We start from the raw sequence: 25,408 nt of genomic DNA, 5'->3' as shown, positions 1-25,408 counted from the left end.
TATTCCAAAGAGGATTCCTATAGCAATACTTAAATCTCCTGAGATTTTAGATATCCTTACAAAAGGTTCACTGAGGAGCACTAGAAGGTGTTTTGTATACCTTCCATTATATATAGATTTCCCTACAGAGAACCTTCAATTGAAATAGGTATCCTTACAAAACACTTTTCATTGCTATAGAACATCTTTCATTACCGAACTTCTTCCATCGGAGATAGAATCCTTACAGAACACCTTCCATTGTAATATATGTCCTTGTGTCCATTATAAATGTATACACATCCCTAGTTTCATTCCCTTTCTTTCCCCAAAGAATCCCCATGAAAACTTCAAGCCTACAAAATGATATCCAAATTTCTCTCTAACACACACACACTTACATAATAAAAAGCTTCAATCTCCACATCAACTTGACTTTTGAGTTCATTATATAGATCATGACTGGCGCGACGTGAATATGTATCATCTAAACGCGATGCTTCCGTTGAGGTAAGCAGGCCAGCGGCATGACGATGTTCGGCCTCCTGTCGCAAATAATCATCGCGATTTATCAGTAATTCCGGTTCGAATGCATATTCACGAATATATTCATCGCACTGGCCATCACATTCCTGTTCGTTTTTAAACATCGAAACGATGGCGATGGGAGTGACGAAATGCGTGCATGCATTGCACGCATTCGGCACAATTTTCAACTAAATGACACGGCACTGCACTGCACTTAAGGGGTTAAAACACAATGTTGTCAATATTTTTAGGATTCAAAGCATTGTTGCCACCTGAGCCCATACACCCTTGAGTTTTGGAGGGTGAAATCTTAGAAATGATTTTTTTCTTTTGTTCTATTTTTCTGTTTTCTTATTATTCTTGTTGTTTGTTTATTTTTTCCTTATTTTCTACATTTTTTGTTTTTAAATATTGATTTCCATTGTTTTCAACACTTCCGATTATTGATTATTTAGGTGTTTATTTTCGCAATGGTTTATTTTAGATTATTTTTAATTTTTTTATATAAACCGCTTTTGTTGTTTTACATAATCCTTGTTAATTTTGAATTTAATTTTCAATTTAATTTAATTTGTTTTTATTTGAATTTCAAGTCGTTGCCTCATAAATTTGTACATAAATGCAGCTGCTTCGAATTATGATTTTCTGCCGTCCTGTTGCATTTCTCATTGGCTTAGTCATAATTTCTTTTATGAAATCTCATTTATTATTTCCAATCATTCTTTTATGATCTCAAAATATTTTTTTGTATTTCTTTTTATTTTTGTTGTTTATTACATTGTTATTACGTTTTATATAAATGTTGTATTTTCTTGTTTTTCATTTCCTTCCACTGAAATTATCACGTCAATTAGTTTTTTTCAAATGGTCATCAGAAAAGATTTTAAACAAAGATTATTTTTATTTATTAATAAAATTGTTGGTTGTTGATGTGACAACATTTATTTGTATTAAAGAAAATATTACAGTGGCGGGACAGCGAACATTTTTAAAAATATTCTGATGCACTTGTTTCCTATTATGAAAATAAGATGTTCCTACCATTAACAACAGATTTTAGGAGTACTCAGTCAGTCCTGTGAATTAATATTTTTACTATTGACCAAAAGGATGGGGTAGAGATAAATGTTATCTAAGAACGAACCTTCATCATTCCATGGAGATTCGAAGTCTCTAAAGTCGATTGGGACTTTTATATGGAGGCAGACAGGTTGGAAAATTGGGCTAGGACCTTAAACATAACGAAAATTGTGCGTGACCTTTGTGTGGCGGTTATGTGGACCAATACTGAAAATACCAAATTACTGAAATACCAAATTACAACCTAATATATAGTCACTTAAATATATAATAAGTAGAAGTGTATATAGGAAAAATACACTCAAATACCTATAGAGAGGCTGGACCTTTATATAAGGGCTATACTCAACAAAAAATCGACCGATATTTATTTATTGGCACAAATTTTAAATACCAAATTAGAGCTAATTCCGTAGAAATATGTGCCCAATCCTCTCAAAAATAACGAATAATGGCGGTATCGTTACATGGGGATGCAGAAGTTTGGGGCCAATATTGATCATTTTTGTTATGGCGATTTTCCACCAATGAGAATACATAATACAAAATTACAAATACCGTAATTTGTGATGAATCTTTATATGGGGTCTAACCTTAAAATTGGATCAATATTTATAATTTTTCGGTTCTAAAATTTGCTCGTCAAACACAACTCAAAATATCAAGATGGGTCCAACTCCGTTGAGAACGTGTTTTAAATTCTCGAAATACCAAAAATGGAGGTTTCATAACCAATTCGGTTATATGCTCATAATATCAAAGTAGGCGGGGTACACTTAATTGGAGTGTAACCCAAAACTTGGGACAATGTTGATCATTTTGGTGCGGAGATTTCCAACCCAATGAGAACCCCAAATATGGACCAATATTTTTGTAGGAATATTTTTTATTCAATAAAAACCCAAACTCTGAAATTATAGCGAATTCGGATAAAAACCCTGTCTATGAGGGCTGTACTTAAAAGTTGACCGATATTTATCATTTATGGTAAGTAGAAAGATCATCCAATAAGGAACCAAACAAATAAATTTGGGGACTCCGAACTTGGCCTGACGGCTGTCAACGATATGAAAAATGTCTGCCTTGCTTTCGGAAGAACTAACTGACAAACCGGAGCAAAATTGGTAATCTTCACATACATGATAATTCTTGTCCATATCCCGTTCTCCATAAAAAATTGTGGCCTTTATACCGGTAAAAATAAAAGGCAATAATAAAGTTTTTGGCCGTGAAAATATTGACGAATAATAAAAAAACACACACACACAGACAAGAACCATATCTCCTTGTCCTTTTCGGAAAATACACAGAATTTCCGTAACATTGTGTTATGTTACAAAAGGGACTGAGAGAAGTTGATTGTAGACACAGCCTTCTGTATCCAACAATAACATAGAGATCAAAGCGTCATATTCCTAAGGAGTTTCGGAACATTTCCTCCACTATTCCTAGGGGAGTTGCCAATCTCCTACTAGGCGCGTCTTCCCAGGTGGCGGATGGGAAGGGGGTCTCCATGATGTGCAGAGAGAAACTGACCTAGGTCTCCTAGATCAACTTCTCTCTGTGCCTTGTGGAAACCCTGGGGATCTTCGGATCCCTCGTGGACCAAAATGAATCGGGGTAGTGCCCTTAAATAAAACAACTAAGATGGGAAAAAGAAGTAAAAAGATGTCGCCCCCACAGAATAAATCTGTGAAGCGTATCCGCTCTTCGGAGGGTCCTCAACCCTCACCCAAGAAGACGATGACTTCTCGTCTGGTAGATCCTTCTACCTCTTATGCGGCTTGTGTTGGACTACAAACTGCGGAAAAACGACCGAGGTGGCTGCATTGAAACAATTTTTATACACCCTCAAAAATAAAACACGTTTCTTGATGTCCTAAAAACATATTTTTCTAAATGATCCCGCTATAATAGACCTTCAAATATATGTTTTTATGCACCTTAAAAATATATTTTTAAAGACCCTCGCATACAATAGGCCTTTAAAGAAATTCTTCTTCTACAAGAAATATTTTTTAAAAAAAAAAAAAAACAAGCTATAAAAACCAACTTAAGATAAGACCTCAAAAATAATAAACCCCTATTTGGGGTTTGAATTATTTGCTAAGGTTTTTGTTTAATTCTGGTTTTAATTTTGTCGACTTTGGGGTGGTTTTCAAATAATATCTACGCTTATCACGCGACTTCTCGAAATATTGATGTTTTATCCCTTAATAAAATCTATAAAAGGCAAAAAACAACAACATCATACTCATAATGGCACATCTGTAAAAAAACACTATTTTCGAAGATTTTTTCATGATATTTCGCACTAGGCTTAGAACTTGCTATTAATTTAACCAACAATATGACAGGAAGATATTCAAAGGAAAAACAAAGAACTTTTCTTAAAACTCCATTTGGATCGGATGTCAAAGTCTCAAAATTGAGCCAATTTTTGGTATGATTATTAAATACCCCAAATCGAAAAAAATAAAACCGGGTTTAAACAAACACCTTAGCTAATAAATTAAAACCCAGCAACCGTCTTAAAGACCCTTAAAATATTTTTCTAAAAATCGACGCTCACTACAGACCTTCAAAAACTATTTTTCTAAAAATTCGCAATATTGATAGGCAGGTTAATGCAGCATCAAATGCTCTAAATCTCTTTGATTGACATGGAATATTGCATAAGCCACTAAATGATGCATAGAATAGTGTTGCAAGTTTTATTCTAATATTTCGAAGAACATTGTCTCCTTCTAGAAAATAAATCTGGGAGAATTTGAAATAAGTCCAAGGTTCCAGACTTTTATTACAGATCGGGATTTTAATTTTAGGTTTGGAACATTTGTATCGGGACATTTTATCGGTGGTATTTATAATCGAAAAAATCGAAAATCGAAAATGGGGGATATACCCCCCATAATAAACACATTTTTCTATAAAGAATCCACAGATCTGTATATCAGGTAACAGGATATAACAGGTATCAGGATATATCAGATATCAGGTGATATATCAATACCACCACTCAAAATATATCAATTAATATTTATTAATTATTTGAAACTAAGTGCACCATTTAGAAATACACATTTTTATTCGTTTAGCTCTGTTTAAACATTTATTTTCTGAGACCATTTCAATAAAACATATTTTAGTATATTTATGTATATAATTTTCATTTAATCCACTATTTTGTTGTGCTTAGCAGTTGCCTTTTGTTTGCACTTGGTAAATTTTTTCTTTATTTGTTTTTCTGTTTCTTAAGCGTTATTGACGTTATTGTATTGTGTATTGTACAGGGACGTGAAATAATTTTAATTTAATTAACGTTGTGGATATATAATATTTTTTTTTAGTTCTAGAACGTATTGATTCCCGAAGAAAATGTTGAATAAAATTTATATGTATATGTTGTTTAGTAAAAATTATTTTTGACAGGAGTATTATTTCCGTTTCAAATTAGCATTTTAATATGTTTTTTTTTTTTTATTTTTTAAATCCACTCATCTTAAACAATTTTTTAGTCGTTTAGTTATAACTTTGAGAATCTTTTTTTGAATTTTTAACAATAGTTGTTTTTTTTTTTGTTAATTTCATCATAATTTATTTTATGTTTTCTTTTTAGTTATAATGCTTTAATTTCATTATTTTGTTTATTTTTAATACTTTTTTTAATAAATTAGAATTTACTTGTTTAATATTATTATATTATTATTGCTATTTTTAATAATTTCCTATGAATTAATTTCCCCTTTGTTTATATTTTATTACTTACTTTTTATTTATTATATCTATTTATATATTTAACTATTTTTGTTTTTTCTATTTTAATTTCATAATTATTTATTTTATATTTTCGTTTTAGTTAAAATGTATTTTGATCGTTAATTTATTTTTATTACGCCTTTATTAAAATTTATTTGTTTTAATATTATTCTTTGTAATAAATGAATTTTCCAATTTTTTATCATATTTATTTATTTAGTTTCAAAATCAAATGCCAATTTTTTAATATTCCATTTTCAAAAAATCAGTTTTTTTTGTTTTTGTGGCACATCAATGATTTTTGGTACACATATAGAGAAAAATGTTCTGACTCCGTAACCGTTCGCGATCAAATTTTTGGTTGATACACGCAAAAGTTATCGAGGTTTTAATTTTGGGCATAAGAAAAAAATCTTAAAATTACGCCGTTTATTATATTAACTAAAAATGACATACACACACACCTAAAAATTAATTTCAAAATATCTACATAATCTAAACACCATGGCGAATCAAATGATATCAAAATCACACAAGTCCGTGTAGAGGTTTGTAAATCACAGCGGCAACAAAACAAGATATTGAGGAAAAATATTTGTTTTTGGTTCGAAAAAATAATGTATCATATTTATTTTTTAATTTTATACAAGAAATTTCAGAAAAAAATGTTTGGGTTATTTTGCTATTTTACCCGAATTTCGCCGAAAAAATTGACATATATAATAATCACTTTTTGTGTATAAGTATACGCCTTGCGGATTATATCAAGACCATTCCGATAAATCTTGGGGTTCTATAAATAGGAATACATTTTAAAATAAAATAACATTATGAAATATAAATTTTAAATTGCGTCTAAATCGCGTAATTCTCAAAATCATTTGATGCGCATGCGGTTTCCAGGAAGTACTGTAGTTTATTTTCCAATCCATATGTTGCATTGAAGTACCCAAAAACTCGTAAAACGCGAATAATTTCCAAAAACTCCATATGGCATTAACGCGCATCCGATTTCGGTGTGCACCCTAAAAAAATACATCGATCTATACCGATTTCAATGTGGTCCATTAAGAACCATGGATGTGCCAGCTCACACTATTTTTGAGATAAATTGGGTACATCTCTCTTTCGGCTGAAGTTTTTAATGTTCTCTTTTCGAAAGAGATCAAAATCCGTATGAGATAATTTATTGAAGCGGAAATGATCTACAGAAAACACAATTAAACCCGCGATATTTTCAAAAACATTTTTTTGCCAAATTTCGTGTTTTTGGAAGGCCAGCTCCCGCCGTTCTAGTAGATGGATTTTCACGAAGAAGATTTTATATCATCCGCAACGTAAAAAACCTTATTGATCGAGGGTACCCATATAATTCAGTTGACAGATATAAAAATTTGGCCCGAAAAATAGGTTTTTTAGAAATTTGATCGCACAAAATTCGCTCCATCGGATGAGTATTACTCTGAAGCTGTGCATACTACATACACAAAATACATATCAAATTACGCAGATTGGCGACTATAATAATCTTGTAATCGATTTTTAGAAATTCCTGTTTGCGTATTAAAGCTAGAAGTAAAATTAAAAAAAAAACACTCAAAATCGAGCTTCAAAATGTTAGCATCACTTAAAAGTAGATGCAGTTAAAATTTTGAAAAATGATACATAAGGGGCGTAGTCCACATTTTGTTGGCTTCTAGTTTTACTTTGACACGAAGGCCGTGAAATGAGTGCCTTAATTAATCACAAATCGATAGAGAACATAAAATAACTGGTTCGCCTAAACCTGTTTTTACAAATTTTTTTTACATTAAAGTAGATACAGCTTCCACCAAAATAAAGTTTGGAGGTCAATATCATGAACAGTTTGCAACGACAGATCAATTATCCCAAAACTATTCACTTTTTTCATATACTTAAGTAATTCCCGAGTTATAAAGAGGTGAACCTCCGCTTCAGCTATTGGCAATATTGCCCATATACTATTTTGTTAATTTAATGCATACAATTGTTAATTATTTTAATATTAATTAATTTAATTTTATTTTCAGTTTTAAATTTCAAATATATTTTAGAATTTTTAATATCACCATATTATCATATTTTTTTTTTTAATTTTTTTTCTGTATATTTCAATATATATATATATATATATATTGATTTGAAAATTGATTTTTAATATGTATTATTATTTTTTTATATTTTCTCAGAGTATTTATTTATATCATTTTTTTTATATATGGGCAATTATAGTACATTATCAAATTATTATTATTTTTAAGGAGTTTAATTGTAATTTTTTTTAATTAAAGTAAATTTGTGTATTATTTTTTTACATTTTATTAAAATATTTATTTTTTTGTGTTATATACATATTCAATTTTATTATTATTTTTTTAATATTTAAATATATATTCTTAATATTAAAAATGGACGTTTAATATTATTCTAAATATTTTTTTTTGACATTTTTTTCAAATTTAACTTTTTTATTTATTTATTTCTTTTTTAATTTATTAAATATATTGTCTGTCGGCTGGGGAATATATTTGTATATATTTTTATTAAAATAAATTTATTTATAAATTAAAAAATTATTTTTAACAAATTTAAATTCATTCAAATCCTTTTTTGTTTGAATTACAATGTGGCTTATTAATTTTATTTATTTATTATTATTAATTTTATATTATTTATTCTTATATTTAATTTTATTACATTTTCTAAATTGGGTATCTGTTGATTTTATTTTAAATGAATTTAATTTAATTTTTAATATTGTTTTAATAATTATTATTATTTCTTTATTTATTTATTTGAATTTATATCCATTTCATTTATAACGCCTTTAAGTTTGTTTTTTATATTTCGTTGTTAAATATTTTTGGATTTTTTATTTTTATTTCAATTTTAAAATTAAATTTATGTTGATTTTTTTTAAATATTATTTTGTATTGTATTTCAAACACGCAATTAGCATTCTATTTTTTACCCAAAATATTGATTTATGTTGTCATGTTATTACATAAACATTTATGACACATTTTTCATCCTTACACAAATATTTATTTAAATTATCTTTTTTATTATTAAAATTAAAAACACAATTTGTATTAATTATCCTTGTTGTGACTGCACATAACAGCTTTCTTCACATTTCACAATTTTTAGAATTTTCTTCAATTTTTAATCAATTTATTATTATTTTTTTTCACTCCGGCCCTCCGCCGTTATGGGCCTAGTTTCTGAAATTGTTTTATTGCGAATGGGTTCTTCGACATATTTTTTTGTCTAATATTTGCGAAAACTTTTTGAAAACTGAAAACATTAGCAAAGCTTTTCCTACCTTCATGTGGCGAAAAAAAAGATTGTTTCAACATTTCGTTGCCTTATTTTCCTCCACTTTTTTTGCTGTTATGTTTTACTATGTGAGAGTGTGTACGTATGTGTGTGTGTTTTTGTTCAATGTGGAATATAAATAATATAATATTATTATTTAAGAAAAAAAAAAAATGAAAAACACAAAAATAAGAAAACATTAAGTTTTTTTTTCTTTCTTAATCTTCTTCTGTTTATCTCGGCAGGGTAGAGGGTCGGTCAGCCAGCCAGTCTGCATTTGAAGAATTTGCACCATCAACCCAGCCAGACCAAGAACAAATTGTAGTGTGGACAGACAGACTAGCCATCAGACAACAAATACAAATCATGTGCAAGAAATGTTTTTTTTTTTTTTGGTTTTTTGAATATTTTGCGCGTAATTTTTATTTTGTTTATATTTCGGTGTACTTGCCCTTCTTACCCAGACCTTAGGCAAAAAATATTTCATACAAACAATCGCACACTTTAGGTGATCTTGAAATATATAGAATCAACATTTCAATACTTAATATGTTACAGCGTGCAACAATTCAATAATGGAACCCATTATGATTTTTTTTTTTTTTGGGGTCCCAAGAACCCAGAAAAAATAATATCTGGAAATATAGATTTTCAAGAATCCCAGATATTTAACAGCCATAGAAAATTATTATTAATTATATTTTTTATAGAAACAACAAACTGCGATCAAGCCTGACTATTTTGAAAAAAAAAATTATATTTTTTATTCGATTACCTCTAAATCGCTTCGAGAAACTTTCAAATTCGCCATTGCCAACGAAAGTTATTAACCAAACTAAAACTGTATTCATTGTTTCCGAACATTTTATGTTCAGTCAATACTCAAAACATAAAAATAAATATATTTTTAGATTCTTTCAAAAATTAAAAACAATTGCATTAAATTAAATATTGAAAAAGTTTATTTACTTTCTTTATTTGGGCTGAACTATAAAATCAAAATATTAGTGGGTAAATACAGAAGTATTGTTCATAGGGTGCCCGGAGAGGGAAAGAAAGAAAATTTAAAATTCTTTCTTTGTAAAAAAAAGTCATACCATTCGCAGACCTTAGGTTTTTAGATGATTTTACCTTAAATCTGAAAGGATCTGCACGAAACTTAGCACACATCATTCTAGACCTAATTCACTACGCTGTACCAAATTTCGTGCAAATCGAAAGATATTTAGGGACTTTGGTGCACCGTTTATCTAAAATCGGACGAAAATATATATGGGAGCTATATATAAATCTGAACCGGTTTTCACGAAACTTAGCACACATCATTCTAGGCTTAACTCAGTACGTTATGTAGGAACCTTAATAAAATATTTGTAAAAAAATCCACACCTATGGAAGGACCTTAACAAAATATTTTTGGAAAATTTACGTCATTGAAAGTACCTAAAAAATATTTAAAAAAAAATCAACGCATTTGGAAGGAGCCTAAAGAAATATTAAACAATCTACGCCCATTTTTGGGACCTTAATAAAGGGCCTCTAATGATCTAATGTAACACGGAAAGTTGACGTCGAAAAGCTGCAAACACAACAGATAGCAGAAACCTACTCCGCTCAACTTACCCTAATGCTTGACGAAAGCAACCCTTGTCCCGATAATAGTACAGAAGCTTAACGGCAGAGAATTGCCCCTCCCTACAAACTGCAGCAAAAGCAACACTTGGGTACCAAAGACCACCATCAAGAAATCCTTGATACGATCAGGAGTGTGGTAATGCTATGAAAAACGCAGCGTATAGGGCAACCTTGCAGACAGTAGCAAAACGTCAGGGATGCACGCCCATGCACTTTAGCGGTCAACTCAACCCACACGGATTCTTACGCTCATTTGTTTAGTCGTCGTTCGTCGAGACTTCAACGATCAAACATATCTATGGTGGTGTGTATTATTTTGCGGCTGCGCTTAAGCGGCCCACACACGTCAAACATGTACGCATGATTGATGTGAAACTCCTAGTCCAGAAACGAATCAACAAAACTTCATTTCGAATTTGGTTTTTAAAGATTGAAATTGGACAGCGATAGTGACAACGTAAAAAATACCGAACTTTGTTATTTAATTAAATTCTTTTAATTTCATTCACACCGATGGAACGCACATGTTTGACGTCTCACACATGCATATACAAATTGCCATACTCTCACCGTGTGCATCACTGCAAAACGTAATGCGATGGAGACCTATCGGGAGAAAAGGAGAGAGGAGAAACGTATTTTCAGAAAAAAGATCGTGATGTACAGGAGTCAGAATGATGTCCGCAAATTCTACCAACGGGTAAAACACCAAACCGAAAGCTTTGGTGCAAGCACATCCTGCTGTAGAGATAAAGAAGGAAACCTGGTGACAGATACAGACAGCGTGCTGCGGATCTGGAAGGAACATTTTGAAATACTTCTAGTATCAAATAGTAGCGGTGAAGAGGATACCCTGAACCAATAATAGATGAAAGTATAGAGTGTATACCACCTAGCCAAGATAATAGCAATCAATGAAGCCGAACTATTCATTATTACAATTTGGCTAGAAGTACAATTTGGTTAGAAGAATGCATGCCCAATGATTGGAACCTCAGAATCCTGTGTCCCGTGCACAAAAGTGGAGACAAGACAATATGTGCCAACTATAGAGGAATAAGTCTCATATTCATCGCATATAAAGTACAATCCAGCATACTGTGTGAACGACTGAAGCCAATGGTAATGATATTATTGGACCATACCAATGTGGCTTCAGACCTGGTAAATCCACCAGATTTTCACTCTGCGCCTAATCCTGAAAAAAAAACCACAAAAACCACATCGACACATTTCACATATTCGTCGACTATAAATCCGCATTCGACAGCCCTATCCGAAGTGTTTAAAGATATGTCTACGTTCGGCATTCCTTCAAAATTATAGCGGCTATGCTGGATAACTTTAAGTGGCACAAGATCAGCAGTTAAAGTCGGAAAGGACCTCTCGGAGCCCTTTAATACCGAAAGAGGATTCAGACAAGGTGACGGTTTGTCGTGTGACCTGTTTAACATCCTGCTGGAAAAGGTCATACGAGACGCAAAGGTGAACAGAAATGGCACTCTGTACACCAAACAACACATGTGACTCGCCTACGCCGATGAAATCGATATAATGGGTCGAACATTGCGAGCGGTAACAGCCACCTTTAAACAAATTGAAAAGGAGTCTGCCAAAGTGGGTCGGGCAGTAAACGGCGAGAAGACCAAGCTGATGGTATCAACGTGCAAGACGTCCAGTAGACTCGGACCAACTGTGGAACTTGAGAACTACAGTTTTGAGGTAGCGATAGATTTTATATACCTTGGTACCGCCATAAATAAAACGAATGACATCAGTTTTTTAATTCGGAGAAGGATAGTGATGACCAACCGATGCTACTATGGTCTGAGCAAACAACTCAAAAGCAAGGACTTAGACGCTGATACTACCCGTGTTGTTGTATAGATCTGAAGCATTGGTACTTACGCAAGTAGATGAGGCAGCTCTTGGAGTTTTTGAGAGAAAAATTCTCCGAAAGATCTATAGGCCGATTTGCGTTGACGGTGAATATCGCCGTCGAATGAACCATGAGTTGTACCAGCTATTTTCGGACATCGACATTGTTAGACGTAGTGAGCTGCAGCGACTACGTTGGCTAGGTCATGTTGTGAGAATAGATGAAGATGCCCCAGGCCAGAAGGCATATAAAAGCGAACCAGCTGATGGTTCACGCAGAAGGGGAAGGCCAAGAATACTTTGGAAAGATGAAGTCGAAGACAACATCGGCGAAAAAGGTCTTTCAAATTGGAAAAACTGCACAAAAGACCGACGCGCCTGGAAATCTTTTCTAAGCTCGGCTTATGGAACGAAAGTTCTGTCACAAGCTAGCTAAGTAAGTAAGTAATAAAGGATCTCATAAATTTGTATCTCTATACACCCCAGTTCTAAATTTTTAGTACCTGTCCCTTTGAAACGCATCCGAACTGTTATCATGACCACTTTGTTTGTGGCCGAATCTGGCCTGTTCTCTTTCAATTACCACTTGGCGTTCTTCATAATTATGCCCTTTACCTTCATATGATTTGTTGGTTTGGTACTAACAAAGAAAATACAAAAACCAAACATGCACATAACATAAATAATGATAATTAGGAAAAACAAAAGTGAGGAGAAAAAAAAAACAAACGAAAAGAAAAATAAATAATTTTTCCGTTTTTTGTTTATTAACAACAAAACAGAAAGAAAATTGTGCGCCCTTCTACATCTCCTCTTCGTAATTGGCCGATGATGGCGTGTTGAAATCCCGTAGGCATTCTCGGTTAGACATCAAAAAACCAAAAGCTTGATATATATATTTTTTCCGATATTATAATCGGATTATAATGGTCAAGTGGCTGCTACCTAAGCCCATTACCATGTATTGTTTGTTGTTTTTGTTCTTGTTGTTGTTGTTATTAACATTAACAATTTGCACATGGTTGTTGTCGTTGTTGTGGGCAAGCAAAAGTGTTAAAATTGCCATGTTTAAAAGTATTTTGTATTAATAATTCCAAAGTCTATTCGCATGCCTCTGTTTTGTTGCGGTTATTCTAATCGGACAACAATGAAAGAATATTGCTCAGTGATGTGGAGGCATCTCTTCCCCACCCCCCTCACTAACAACGTCATTTGAATATTAGTTTGCTAAAGGAATTTAGATTTTTTACAAGAAAAACAAATTGGTCGGATTATGGTCAATAGAACTCTAAATATGGTCGGATTACAGTTCATATTTTTCAAATGAAAAATTATTGAATTTTGGCCAAGAAAAATCTTGGCCGAATTTTGCGTGACAGGAAATTTGTCAGGTTTTTATAAAACTTTAAGGTATTGTGGTCGAATTTTGGTCAACCAAAAATATTGGTCGAATTTTGCTTAGCAGAAAATTGGGCAGGTTTTTAAAAACTTTTTGGGGTCTTATGAAAATTAGGATTTTGATTGGCATTAAATCGTAACGTTCAAATTGGATTTTTAACGGTATTCAAATAGGCAGCTTCAGTAGTTTTAAAAGCAGTAAAGCCGGACTGGGCCGAATATATGATACCCTTCACCACTTTGGGTATAGTGTACAAATGTATGTCAATGTTCCCTCGAAGGAACCTAATCATGTCTATGATAAGTTTAATTTCATTCAGGCAGATTTGGAGTCGACCACGTACCATGGAACAAATTTATGAAAAACGATTTATAGCAAAATTGATACCCTCTATACGGTCGCCGCACTGTTAAAAATTTAATTTCAGACACCCGTTCGAATAACATATGGAAGCTATGGCAGCATCTACATCAATTTCAACAAAACCCAATAACTTTATTCAAGTCTCATTTTGATACGTTGTGCAAAAATTCCTGTTAATCGGAAAAACATTAGAAGGTGCACCATTTATGTAAAAATCGGACGAATATATATGTAAATTTGGAACTTATATCGAAACCTCAACCGATTATTCCGAAACTATACATTCATCATTCTAGACTCAATTCATTACACTATGCCAAATTTCGTGAAAATCGAAACATATATACATAAAATCGGACGAAAATATATATGGGAGCTATATATAAATTTGAACCGATTTTCACGAAACTTAACACATCATTCTAGGATTAATGATGTGTTAAGTGCAAATCGAAGCATATATAGGGACTTTGTATACCATTTACATGAAATCGGACGAAAATATATATGGGAGCTATATCGAAATCTGAACCGAATTTCCCGAAACTCACTACTCATCATTCTAGATTTAATTCAGTACGCTATGCCAAATTTCGTGCAAATCGAAGCATATATAGGGACTTTGGTGCACCATTTACATAAAATCGGACGAATATATATGGGAGCTATATATAAATTTGAACCGATTTTCAAAAAAACTTCACACGCATAATTCTAGACTGTATTCATTACGCTGTGCAAAATTTCGTGCAAATCGAAGCATAGATAGGGACTTTGGTGCACCATTTACATAAAATCGGACGAAAATACATATGGGAGCTATATCGAAATCTGAACCGATTATCAGGAAACTTAACACACATCATTTCGTGCAAATCGAAAGTGATATAGGGACTTTGGTGCACCATTTACATAAAATCAGACGAAAATATAAATGGGAGCTATATCGAAATCTGAACCGATTTTCCCGAAACTCACTACTCATCATTCTAGATTTAATTCAGTACGCTATGCCAAATTTCGTGCAAATCAAAAGATATATAGCCACTTTGGTGCACCATTTACCTTAAATCGGCCGAAAATTTATATGGGAGCCATATCGAAATCTGAACCGATTTTTCCCATTTTCAATAGGGTTCGTCCTTGGGCCAAATAAATGAGCTGTTCCAAATTTCATGCAAATCGAATCAAAACTGCGACCTGTACTTCGTTTAAAATTTGACATGGACAGACGGACATGCATAAATTGACTCAGAAAGGGATTCTATGTATATTCTCAAAAGGAACCATGGGTCTATCTCGATTCTTTTTACATGTTACAAACATATGCACAAAGACATAATACCCTGTACCACAGTGAGGTGAAGGGTATAATCGTATTGGCAACCCTGCCATTGAACCCCTAAGCATCTCACTGATAATACTCCTAGCCACAGCACAACAAAATATTTAAATTGAATTCATTTTTTCTTAAGTGAATTTAGTCCAAATGAAAAAAAAATCTACTTAGATTATAAACGGCCAGGGGGAGATCACTTCGAATGAAATGAGAGAATGGATAGAAAACAGAAAGGGGGGAATGTATCAGAGAAAAACGCCGGTTATCTTTGCCCAGTCAACCAGCATGGAATTTAAATAGTTGTAGTAAAAAAATGTATATCGTTAATTGAAATATAAACAAAATTTATTTATGGATGATATGATTATTGCCCCAACCCCCTTATGCCTTCTTTGTAACAAGACCCCCTTCTCCCGGGGTTTCTAAGAATATTACCATAGAATAAACTATTTTTTTATTTTTCAAAAGAAAAACAAACAATAAATGGTAAGAACAAGTGATATCCAAAGAAACAAACGCCAGGGCACGTGGTGGGTTATAGTAAGTGGGGTCGATGAGAGTACGTAGAAATTGAAATTTGAGGGCTCAGAATTTATTAAAAAAATTAAAAAAACGCTTTAATAATTAGTAAACACATAAAAAATATCTCAACATTCTTCTCCCGCTATGAAAATCGTATAAATCAAAAAAAAAAAAATATATATGCCTAAGTTCTGGCTATTATTTCTATGACAAATATTTCGATTACAGAAATCTGTCTTTCAGAGACCCCTATTGAAATTCGATTTAGAATATATTTTTCTTTGACATCAGGTTCCTAAAATTGAGTTTTATGACAGATATTGCTTTAAGTGGAGTGGAGAACGATCAAAAATAATCATAAAGAAGCATAAAAAATGCATTTTTTGTTTAACCGATTTTCACGAAACTTAGTACAAATCATTCTAGGCTTAAGTCAGTACGTTGTGCCAAATTTCGTGCAAATCGAAAGATATTTAGGGACTTTGGTGCACCATTTACCTTAAATCGGACGAAAATATATATGGGAGTTATATCTTAATCAGAACCAATTTTCCCGAAGATTAGCACATATCATTCTAGGCTTAATTGAGTACGCTATGCCAAATTTCGTACAAATCGAAGAATATATAGGGTCTTTGGTGCACCATTTAAATTATATCGGACGAAAATATATATGGGAGCTATATCTAAATCCGAACCGATTTTCACGAAACAGCACACATAATTCTAGGCTTAATTCAGTACGTTGTGCCAAATTTCGTGCAAATCGAAAGTGAAGCGGATCAACTTTATTTTTATTCAATTTTAATTACAATAGTGTAAACACGTTTTATTGATCTTATGATTTCCATATTTAAATGCAACTCTGTTTTAAACATTTGAAATTAACGGTTAACTATGTAAATATTTTGTAAATAGTACCAAAAACTACATCACTGATATCACTACCTTTTTACACAACCAATACTAGATAAGAATCTTGCTTCTCATAATTAGTACCTAAGCTCAATTTAATTTCAATAAAATCAGCTTCACTCCGAGTCCTGGACCACCCGGCTCTAATTTGTTTAGCGAACACTGAAGGCTTAAGATCATTACCCACGCTTGCCCAAGTTGATGGACTCGATCATAAGCTGGAAGTAGTTCCTAAACAAGGAGTAGCCAACATTATTTTAAATCTTGGTGTTTCGAGTTGCTTTATTGACGCCCAACGTGGGGCAAGCTTCATTGAAACCCAAGGAGTTGCTATAAAAGAAATTTAGGGACTTTGGTGCACCATTTACCTTAAATCGGACAAAAATTTATATGGGAGCTAAATTCCTATCCACCAGGATTATGGTATATATTGTATATAACGATATAGTTTATTCTGAAACTTATAGTGAAATTTTCTATAGAATATTTTATTCCTTGTCGTCATTCCCCTAATATAAATTTTTAACTTACTTTCAGGTGCACAAATCAATGATGATATGACAAATTCCTGATTTTTTTAATAGCCATATTTTTATGATACCTATTATGTATACCGATTTATGCTGTTTGAAGATCTATAGTAAAATTCGATGTTGAATATTTTTTCCTTTTACATTAAGATCCTAAAATGAAGTATTGTGAGAGAAATTGGCCCAATTCAAAAACGACCAAGAATAATAGTAGAGGTAATAAATATTTTCTATAGAAAAAATTCCTCAGCCTCAGGACTGAGGATCCATTTTCTATAGAAAATCATTCCTTAGCCTTAGGACTGAGAATTCTTTTTGTATAGAAAAACATTCTTCAGGCTCAGGACTAAGGATTATTTTTCTATAGAAAAAATCCTCAGCCTAAGGACCGAGGATTCATTTTCCATAGAAAAAAATCCTCCACCAGCTTCAGGACTGAGATTTTTTCTATAGAAAAATTCCTGGGGTCTGATATACAGTTTTCTATAAAAAATAGCAGTCCTCAGGACTGAGGATTTTTTCTTTAGTATTTGAAGATTTTTTTCTATAGAAAACAGCACTTCTTAGACCAGGGGTCTGATGATTTTTTTGTATAGAAAAAAGGCAGTTCTCAGTCCTGGGGTATGACGAGTTTTTTTCTATCTAAAGACAGTCCTAAAACCTGGGGTCTGATGAAGTTTTTTCTATGTGAAAAAAAAAACAAGAACCAAGGTCTACTGTTTTTTATGGAAAACAATTACCAGACCGCAGACGTGGAGACAGTTTTTCCAATAGAAAACAACTTTTTTCGACATCAAGTCATCATCTATAGAAAAAAAGTCATCAGACCCCAAGTCCGGGGACTGCCTTTTTTCTATAGAAAAAAATTCACCAGACCCTAGGTCTGGGGACTGCCTTTTTTCTATAGAAAAAAATTAATCAGACCCGAGGTCTGAGGACTGGCTTTTTTCTATAGAAAAAAATTAATCAGACCCCAGGTCCGGGGACTGCCTTTTTTCTATAGAAAAAAATTCATCAGAGCCCAGGTCTGAGGACTACCTTTTTTCTATAGAAAAAATTCATCAAACCCCAGCTCTGAGGACTGGCTTTTTTCTATAAAAAACTTCATCAGACCCCAGGACGGGGGCCTGCCTTTTTTCTATAAAAAAAATTCATCAGACCCCAGGTCTAGAGACTGCTTTTTTTTATAGACAAAAATTCATCACACCTTAGGTCTGAGAACTGCCTTTTTTCTATAGAAAAAAATTCATCAGACCTCAGGTCTGAAAACTGCCTTTTTTCTATAGAAAAAAATTCATCAGACCCAAGGTCTGAGGACTGGTTTTTTTTTTCTATAGGAAAAAATTCATCAGACCCTAGGTCTGAGGACTGCCTTTTTTCTATAGAAAAAAAAATCATCAGGCTTGGGGTCTGGTATGAAGTTTGACAATTTTTTAGACCCCTGTGCCTTAGAATCTGAGAATTTTTTTCTATAGAAAAAAATTCCTCAGCCTCATGACTGAGGCTTCTTTTTCGAGAGAAAATATCTGTCACAGAAGTGAGGTTTTATTCCTTTCACCAATTTTTTTTGTTATTTGGAAAATCTCTCTATTTTTCCTTTAAAGACTAAAAAAAGCATGCAAAAAATAAAAAGTGTTGTGATAGCTTACTAGGGTATCGATATATCCAAAGGGATCATCATCGTCCGAAGATGAATCCGAGTCACGACTGTGTTCAGCTGGCGGTGGGCAAGGATAAAATGCCTGCGATTTAACACGTGTCGGTCGTTGGGCATGTCTTAGCTCTTCCTCCATTGAAATGGTACTGGAACGACGTTGGCGCAATTCACGTATGAATTTCTCAAAATCGGCCCATTCGGAATCGACCAATTCCACGTTTTCTTCACCGAACTCCTCGTCATGAATGATGCGTTCGACAACGGCGCCATTATTTTGATCGCGATCGCGTTCTCGATTGCGTTCTTTGTCGCGAAAATAGACCATGGTGGTGGTGGTGACGGTGGCGGTGTGAGCGGTTAATTAATTTTCGATTTTCGTTTTGGCGATCGAGGGAAAGTGGAGCGGGGCTCCCAGTTAGTTGATATAAATGACAATTTTTGTTTGTTTTGTAGTTAATAATTTTTTCTTTCGTTTTTTATTTATTTCGGAATGGAATTATTTTGCGTTCGACCTCCGTTTTTTGTGGTTGTTGTTTTTGTTTTGCCGAGCCACGAAATAATTAAAGATCACGGCAAACATTTGTTGCGAACATTTTCATCAATGAAATCGATCGACGTTTTTTTCCTCTTTTTGTTGGGTCTGATGAATAAAAATGATGTCAATTTAGAATTTTGACAGCTATTAAACGAAATGTTCGGCCGATGAATGCTCTCAAAATGGTCGTCACATCAATTTTCGTTGGTCATGGGGAGAGGTTACAAATTTCGTTTCGCGTTCCGTTTTTAATTGACAAAATTTTTGCGTCACCTAATGGTGTCGATTAAATTCACAACAACAACAACAACACCAATTTTTATTTCAAATAATGGCTATTTTATTAAACGAACAAAAATCTTCACAAAATTTTCAAATTTCTTTTCTTTTTTTATAATTTTTTCTAAGAAAAAATAAATTTTCTTATTTCTTGGGAATCTTTTAATCCGCTCAACGTTTCCGACTCAACTGAGGCTCTACTTATAAAAATTTGTTTAACTAAATCAAGCTTAATTGTATTTGGTCGTCACTTCGAATATGAACGCTCCTCCCCTGCCTGCCTTTCTCTGTAAGAAATTTTGCTGCTTGAATTCCGCTACAATTCAATTTGAGTTTAAACTCAAAGAAAAAAATTCCTCAGCATCATCCATATCCACTATGGAATTGGAAATGGTGGTGGTGATGGCGGCGGGATGATACTGGCGACGTAAGGGTTGGGTATAATAATTGTGGTAAAACATAAAAGCTAATAAACTGATTTTCAATAGTCAATTAGATGGTGATAATGATATAGCAGTAAAATATTAACACTTTTCTTGTGGGGCTCATGTAGATTGGGGTGGAATGAAAATTCTGAAATTTATTTCCAAAGAAAAATTTCTAGGACCCAAACAATTCGTCTGAGGACTGGCTTTTTTTCTATAGAAAAAAATTCATCAGACCCCAGGTCTGAGGACTGGCTTTTTTCTATAGAAAAAAATGCATCAGACCACAGGTCTGCGGACTGGCTTTTTTCTATAGAAAAAAATTCATCAAAAAATTCATTCATCAGTCTGAGGACTGGCTTTTTTCTATAGAAAAAAATTCATCACACCGCAGGTCTGATAAATTCATCAGACCACAGGTCTGAGGACTGCATTTTTTTCTATAGAAAAAAATTCATCAGACCCAAGTCTGAGGACTGCTTTTTTTCTATAGAAAAAAATCATCAGATCCCAGGTCTGAGGACTGGCTTTTTTTCTATAGGAAAAAAGTCATCAGACCACTGGTCTGAGGACTGGCTTTTTTCTATAGAAAAAAATGCATCAGACCACAGGTCTGCGGACTGGCTTTTTTCTATAGAAAAAAATTCATCAAAAAATTCATTCATCAGTCTGAGGACTGGCTTTTTTCTATAGAAAAAAATTCATCACACCGCAGGTCTGATAAATTCATCAGACCACAGGTCTGAGGACTGCATTTTTTTCTATAGAAAAAAATTCATCAGACCCAAGTCTGAGGACTGCTTTTTTTCTATAGAAAAAATTCATCAGATCCCAGGTCTGAGGACTGGCTTTTTTCTATAGAAAAAAATGCATCAGACCACAGGTCTGCGGACTGGCTTTTTTCTATAGAAAAAAATTCATCAAAAAATTCATTCATCAGTCTGAGGACTGGCTTTTTTCTATAGAAAAAAATTCATCACACCGCAGGTCTGATAAATTCATCAGACCACAGGTCTGAGGACTGCATTTTTTTCTATAGAAAAAAATTCATCAGACCCAAAGTCTGAGGACTGCTTTTTTTCTATAGAAAAAATTCATCAGACCCCAGGTCTGAGGACTGCTGTTTTTTCTATAGAAAAAATGAAAAAAAATTCATCAGACCCCAGGTCTGGGGACTGCATTTTTTTCCATAGAAAAAAATTCATCAGACCCCAGGTCTGAGGACTGCATTTTTTTCTATAGAAAAAAATTCATCAGACCCCAGGTCTGAGGACTGCAGGACTGCCAGGTCTGAGGACTGGCTTTTTTCCTAAAAAAAAAAAATTCGCCAGACCCCAGGCTTTTTTCTATAGAAAAAAATCGTCAGACCCCAGGCTTTTTTCTATAGAAAAAATTCGTCAGCCTCGGTTCAGATTTAGATATAGCTCCCATATATATTTTCGTCCGATTTAAGGTAAATGGGCACCAAAGTCCCTCTATATCTTTCGATTTGCACGAATTTTGGTAAAGGTTACTGGATTTTGTCTAGAATGATGTGTGCTAAGCTTCGTGCAAATATAAATAGCTAGGACGATTGACACAACGTACTGAAATAATATAAATTAGTCTCTGGCAAGTTTCCCTGAAATCTGTTCAGATATAGGTATATATCAAAAACGCGACGTATGTTAGGATACATATGTAGAATATACCCAAAGTGGTGAAGGGCATCATATAGTCGACTTTACTACTTTCCTTACTAGTTTTTCTATAAAAAATCATCGACCCCAGGTCTGAGAACTGCTTTTATGGCAGATATTTTATTTGTAGAAAAAAAAAATTATCTGACGTTTAAAACTGCTGTGCGATTTTTTCTATGAAAAAAAAACTCTCAGTCCTGTAGCTGAAGAATTTTTTCAGAAAAAAATTATCCCCAGTACTTCGGGTGAGGTAATTTTTTATAAAACAAATTCTCAGTTACACCCTAATATAGTGTTTTATAAATAACTGCGCTATTTAACATAATTTTGTTATTGTTAATTGCCATGGTAATTGATTGAAAAAACCAAAGTTTTAAAAATAAAAAAACTGGAAATTTTGTAAAGAAGATATTTAAAGAAAAGCAAAACAATTTTAAAATAAAAAAAATAAAACCAAAATATAAATTGTTTATTTATTTACTTAGCTTATACGCAACAGATTTAGCGCCGCTCCTATTTTTATTTTAATTATTGTTATTTATTTAATTTTTTTGAGGTATAACTTCCAATCTTTCCTTAGTTATGAATTTGAACGAAATAAAAATGCATAATTATTTTATAATACTGTTGTGAAACATATTTTTAAAATTTCTTATTCAATGCGAAGAATGAGAAATAATTCTTTTATTTATTTTTTTTTTGTTTATAATATTTTTTTTAATCAATTGATAGATTTTGAAATAAGTTTCTCTTTTTATAGCTTAATTTGAGTATAATTAACAAATCGGATTTGTTTCAAAATATGATGAAATATGGATTAATTCTTTTCCATACATTTCCATATAGTCAGAGCCGGAATGAAATAAATATAGACTTGAAGATTGGAGAAATATTGTAGTATAAGTTCTTCTCCATTGTGAGGCATATTTTTTCATACAGGGTCACGAGCAACAAATGTATGCTGCCATAATTAACCAGTAAGGAAAGTAGTAAAGTCGGACGGGGCCGACTATATGATACCCTTCACCACTATGGATATATTAAACAGGACTATTAACATGAAATTGGATGAAATAAAATATGTGATATTTATCTAAATGTGAATCTACGTAGATCTATCCATAAAGTATGTAAATCGACTTCAAACAAATATAAATGGGTCATCCGTTGGGCTATGTCTGTACTTCTAGAAAACGCAACTACGTAATTCTATGCTCAATTTTGTACGTTGTGCAAAATTTGATGTCAACCTGACTAGCATGAAGAGTTTGATGTCCAATTTACTTAAAATCGGGCGAAAATATATATGGAAGCTCTATCCAAATATATCGAAGGATATATAGGGACTTTGGTGCACCATTTACATGAAATCGGACGAAACTATATCTGAATCTGGGCCGATTTTCTCGAAACTGGGCAGACATCATTCTAGGCTCAATTCAGTACGTTATGCCAAATTTCCTGCAAATCGAAAGCTATATAGGGACTTTGGGGCACCATTAAGATGAAATCGGACGAAACTATATATGGGAGCTATATCTAAATCTGGACCGATTTTCGCGAAACTGGGCAGACATCATTCTAGCCTCAATTCAGTACGTTATGCCAAATTTCATGCAAATTGAAAGATATATAAGGACTTTGGTACACCATTTACCTTAAATCGGAGGAAGATATATACGGGAGCTATATCTAAATCTGAACCGATTTTCACGAAACTTTGCACACATCATTCTAGACTTAATTCAGTGCGCTATGCCAAATTTCGTGCAAATCGAAAGATATATAGGGACTTTGGTACGCCATTTACCAAAAATCGGCCGAAACTATATATGGGAGCTATATCTAAATCTGAACCGATTTTTACGAAACTTGGCACACATCTTTCGTGGCTCAATTCAGTACGCTATGCCAAATTTCGTGCAAATCGAAAGATTTTCAGGGTCTAAAGTCCGTAAATCGGGCGAAATTATATATGGGAGCTATATATAAATCTGAACCGATTTTCACGAAACTTGGCACACATCTTTCGTGGCTCAATTCAGTACGCTATGCCAAATTTCGTGCAAATCGAAAGATTTTCAGGGTCTAAAGTCCGTAAATCGGGCAAAAATATATATGGGAGCTATATCTAAATCTGAACCGATTTTTCCCAATTTCAATAGGGTTCGTCCTTGGGCCAAACAAATGAGCTGTGCCAAATTTCATCCAAATCGGATCATAAATGCGACCTGTACGGACGGACGGACGGACGGACGGACATGCATAAATCGATGCAGAAAGTGATTAAATATAAATTAAAATAAAATTAATTTGTTTGTGCAATTTTCACCATTTTGTGGGGAAAGTACCAAAAGAAGTGGACCGATATTCCTCATTTTCGAACTTGAACTAAATTTGGAAGAAATATTACGATGTGCAAAGTTCGGATGAAATCGGTTACACCCTTCGAGTATTATCGTTCGAACCAGCCAGCCAGACAGACTGACGAAAGGATTGAAATGGGATCTAAAACCAATATTTCAATGAGGCACATTTTTGCGGCATTTTTGCAGATTATCATATGAGAAATATTTTTGTAAAACACATCTTTCTCCTATCTCGTAAACAAACAAAATACCACAAGAATCAATTTTTTTTATCTTCAAATATTCCTCAAATATGTCGTTCATATGAATTTAGATATGGTCCTCAAAGACAAGAAATCGATATTTCTATGTTTTCCTCGTATGTTTCTAAAATTTTCCAGACCAAAATTATTCGTAAGTCTATCATAACCCAAAAGATCTTTAACCCCGCTGTAAATAAATTAACTAATATTGTCATAGATATTTTCTCAAATATGGGCGTAGATGAAACACTCAGAGGGGGGGGGCTGATTTTAATACTCCCTGTCTCTGGCTCATATTTATTTTTCTAATCTTCAGGCCAATTTTCAGCTCGCCAATAAAGTTTTTTCCCTTCATGTCAGGCTATCAACAGACTGGAATTTTGTAACGACCCCCATTTTGTCTTAGTAAGCTCCGGATCAAATCGATCTGAGCCTCAGCTCGTTTATAATAATTTTCTGAGATTCAGATCGTTTATAAAGACTCCCTGAGCATCAGCTCGTCAATAATGACTCCATGAGCCTCAACATGTTTATAATGATTCCTTGGCCTCTATTCGTCCATTTACATTCACCTCAGCTCGTCAATAATGACTCCATGAGCCTCAACATGTTTATAATGATTCCTTGGCCTCTATTCGTCCATTTACATTCACCTCAGCTAACCTCTAAGCTGATCTATATAGAATTCCTGAACTCGTATCTAATATGTATAGGCTTTATGTTCCTTAAGCTCTCTATAAAGGCTATCTTTGTTCAGCTCGTCTACAAAGACTCCCTGGCCTTTACCTCCTCTATAAAGCCTCCATTCCAATTTCAGCTCTTCTAATGACTTCTGGTCTTCATTTCGTTTATAAAGAATCCTTAACCTCCAGACCTTATATAAAGACTCCCTCTGCGCTCTTCAGGTGATATGTAAAGACTTCCTAATCCTTCAGTTTGTATAAAGGCCGTTCCGT

The 25,408-nt window shown here is 33.3% G+C and overlaps 1 protein-coding gene across 1 annotated transcript in view; it reads right to left on the bottom strand.

The window, feature by feature from the left end:
- Positions 1-19,248, bottom strand: part of LOC133333858 (chloride channel protein 2-like) — a gene marked incomplete at its 3' end in the record, with an annotated part of 35,078 nt that extends 15,830 nt beyond the window's left edge. Inside the window, exon 1 of the mRNA XM_061542167.1 lies at positions 18,916-19,248. Within this exon, the coding sequence (XP_061398151.1) occupies positions 18,916-19,248 (333 nt within the window). The remainder of the gene's footprint in view (positions 1-18,915) is intronic.
- Positions 19,249-25,408: the final 6,160 nt, after the last annotated feature.

The sequence above is a fragment of the Musca vetustissima genome, unplaced genomic scaffold (assembly GCF_032173495.1).
Source record: "Musca vetustissima isolate MV318-11 ecotype Yass unplaced genomic scaffold, APGP_CSIRO_Mvet_v1 utg1685, whole genome shotgun sequence".
Classification (NCBI taxonomy): Eukaryota; Metazoa; Arthropoda; class Insecta; order Diptera; family Muscidae; genus Musca; species Musca vetustissima.
The sequence above is the reverse complement of the archived record's forward strand: the minus strand, read 5'-3'. Positions and strand labels throughout refer to the sequence as shown.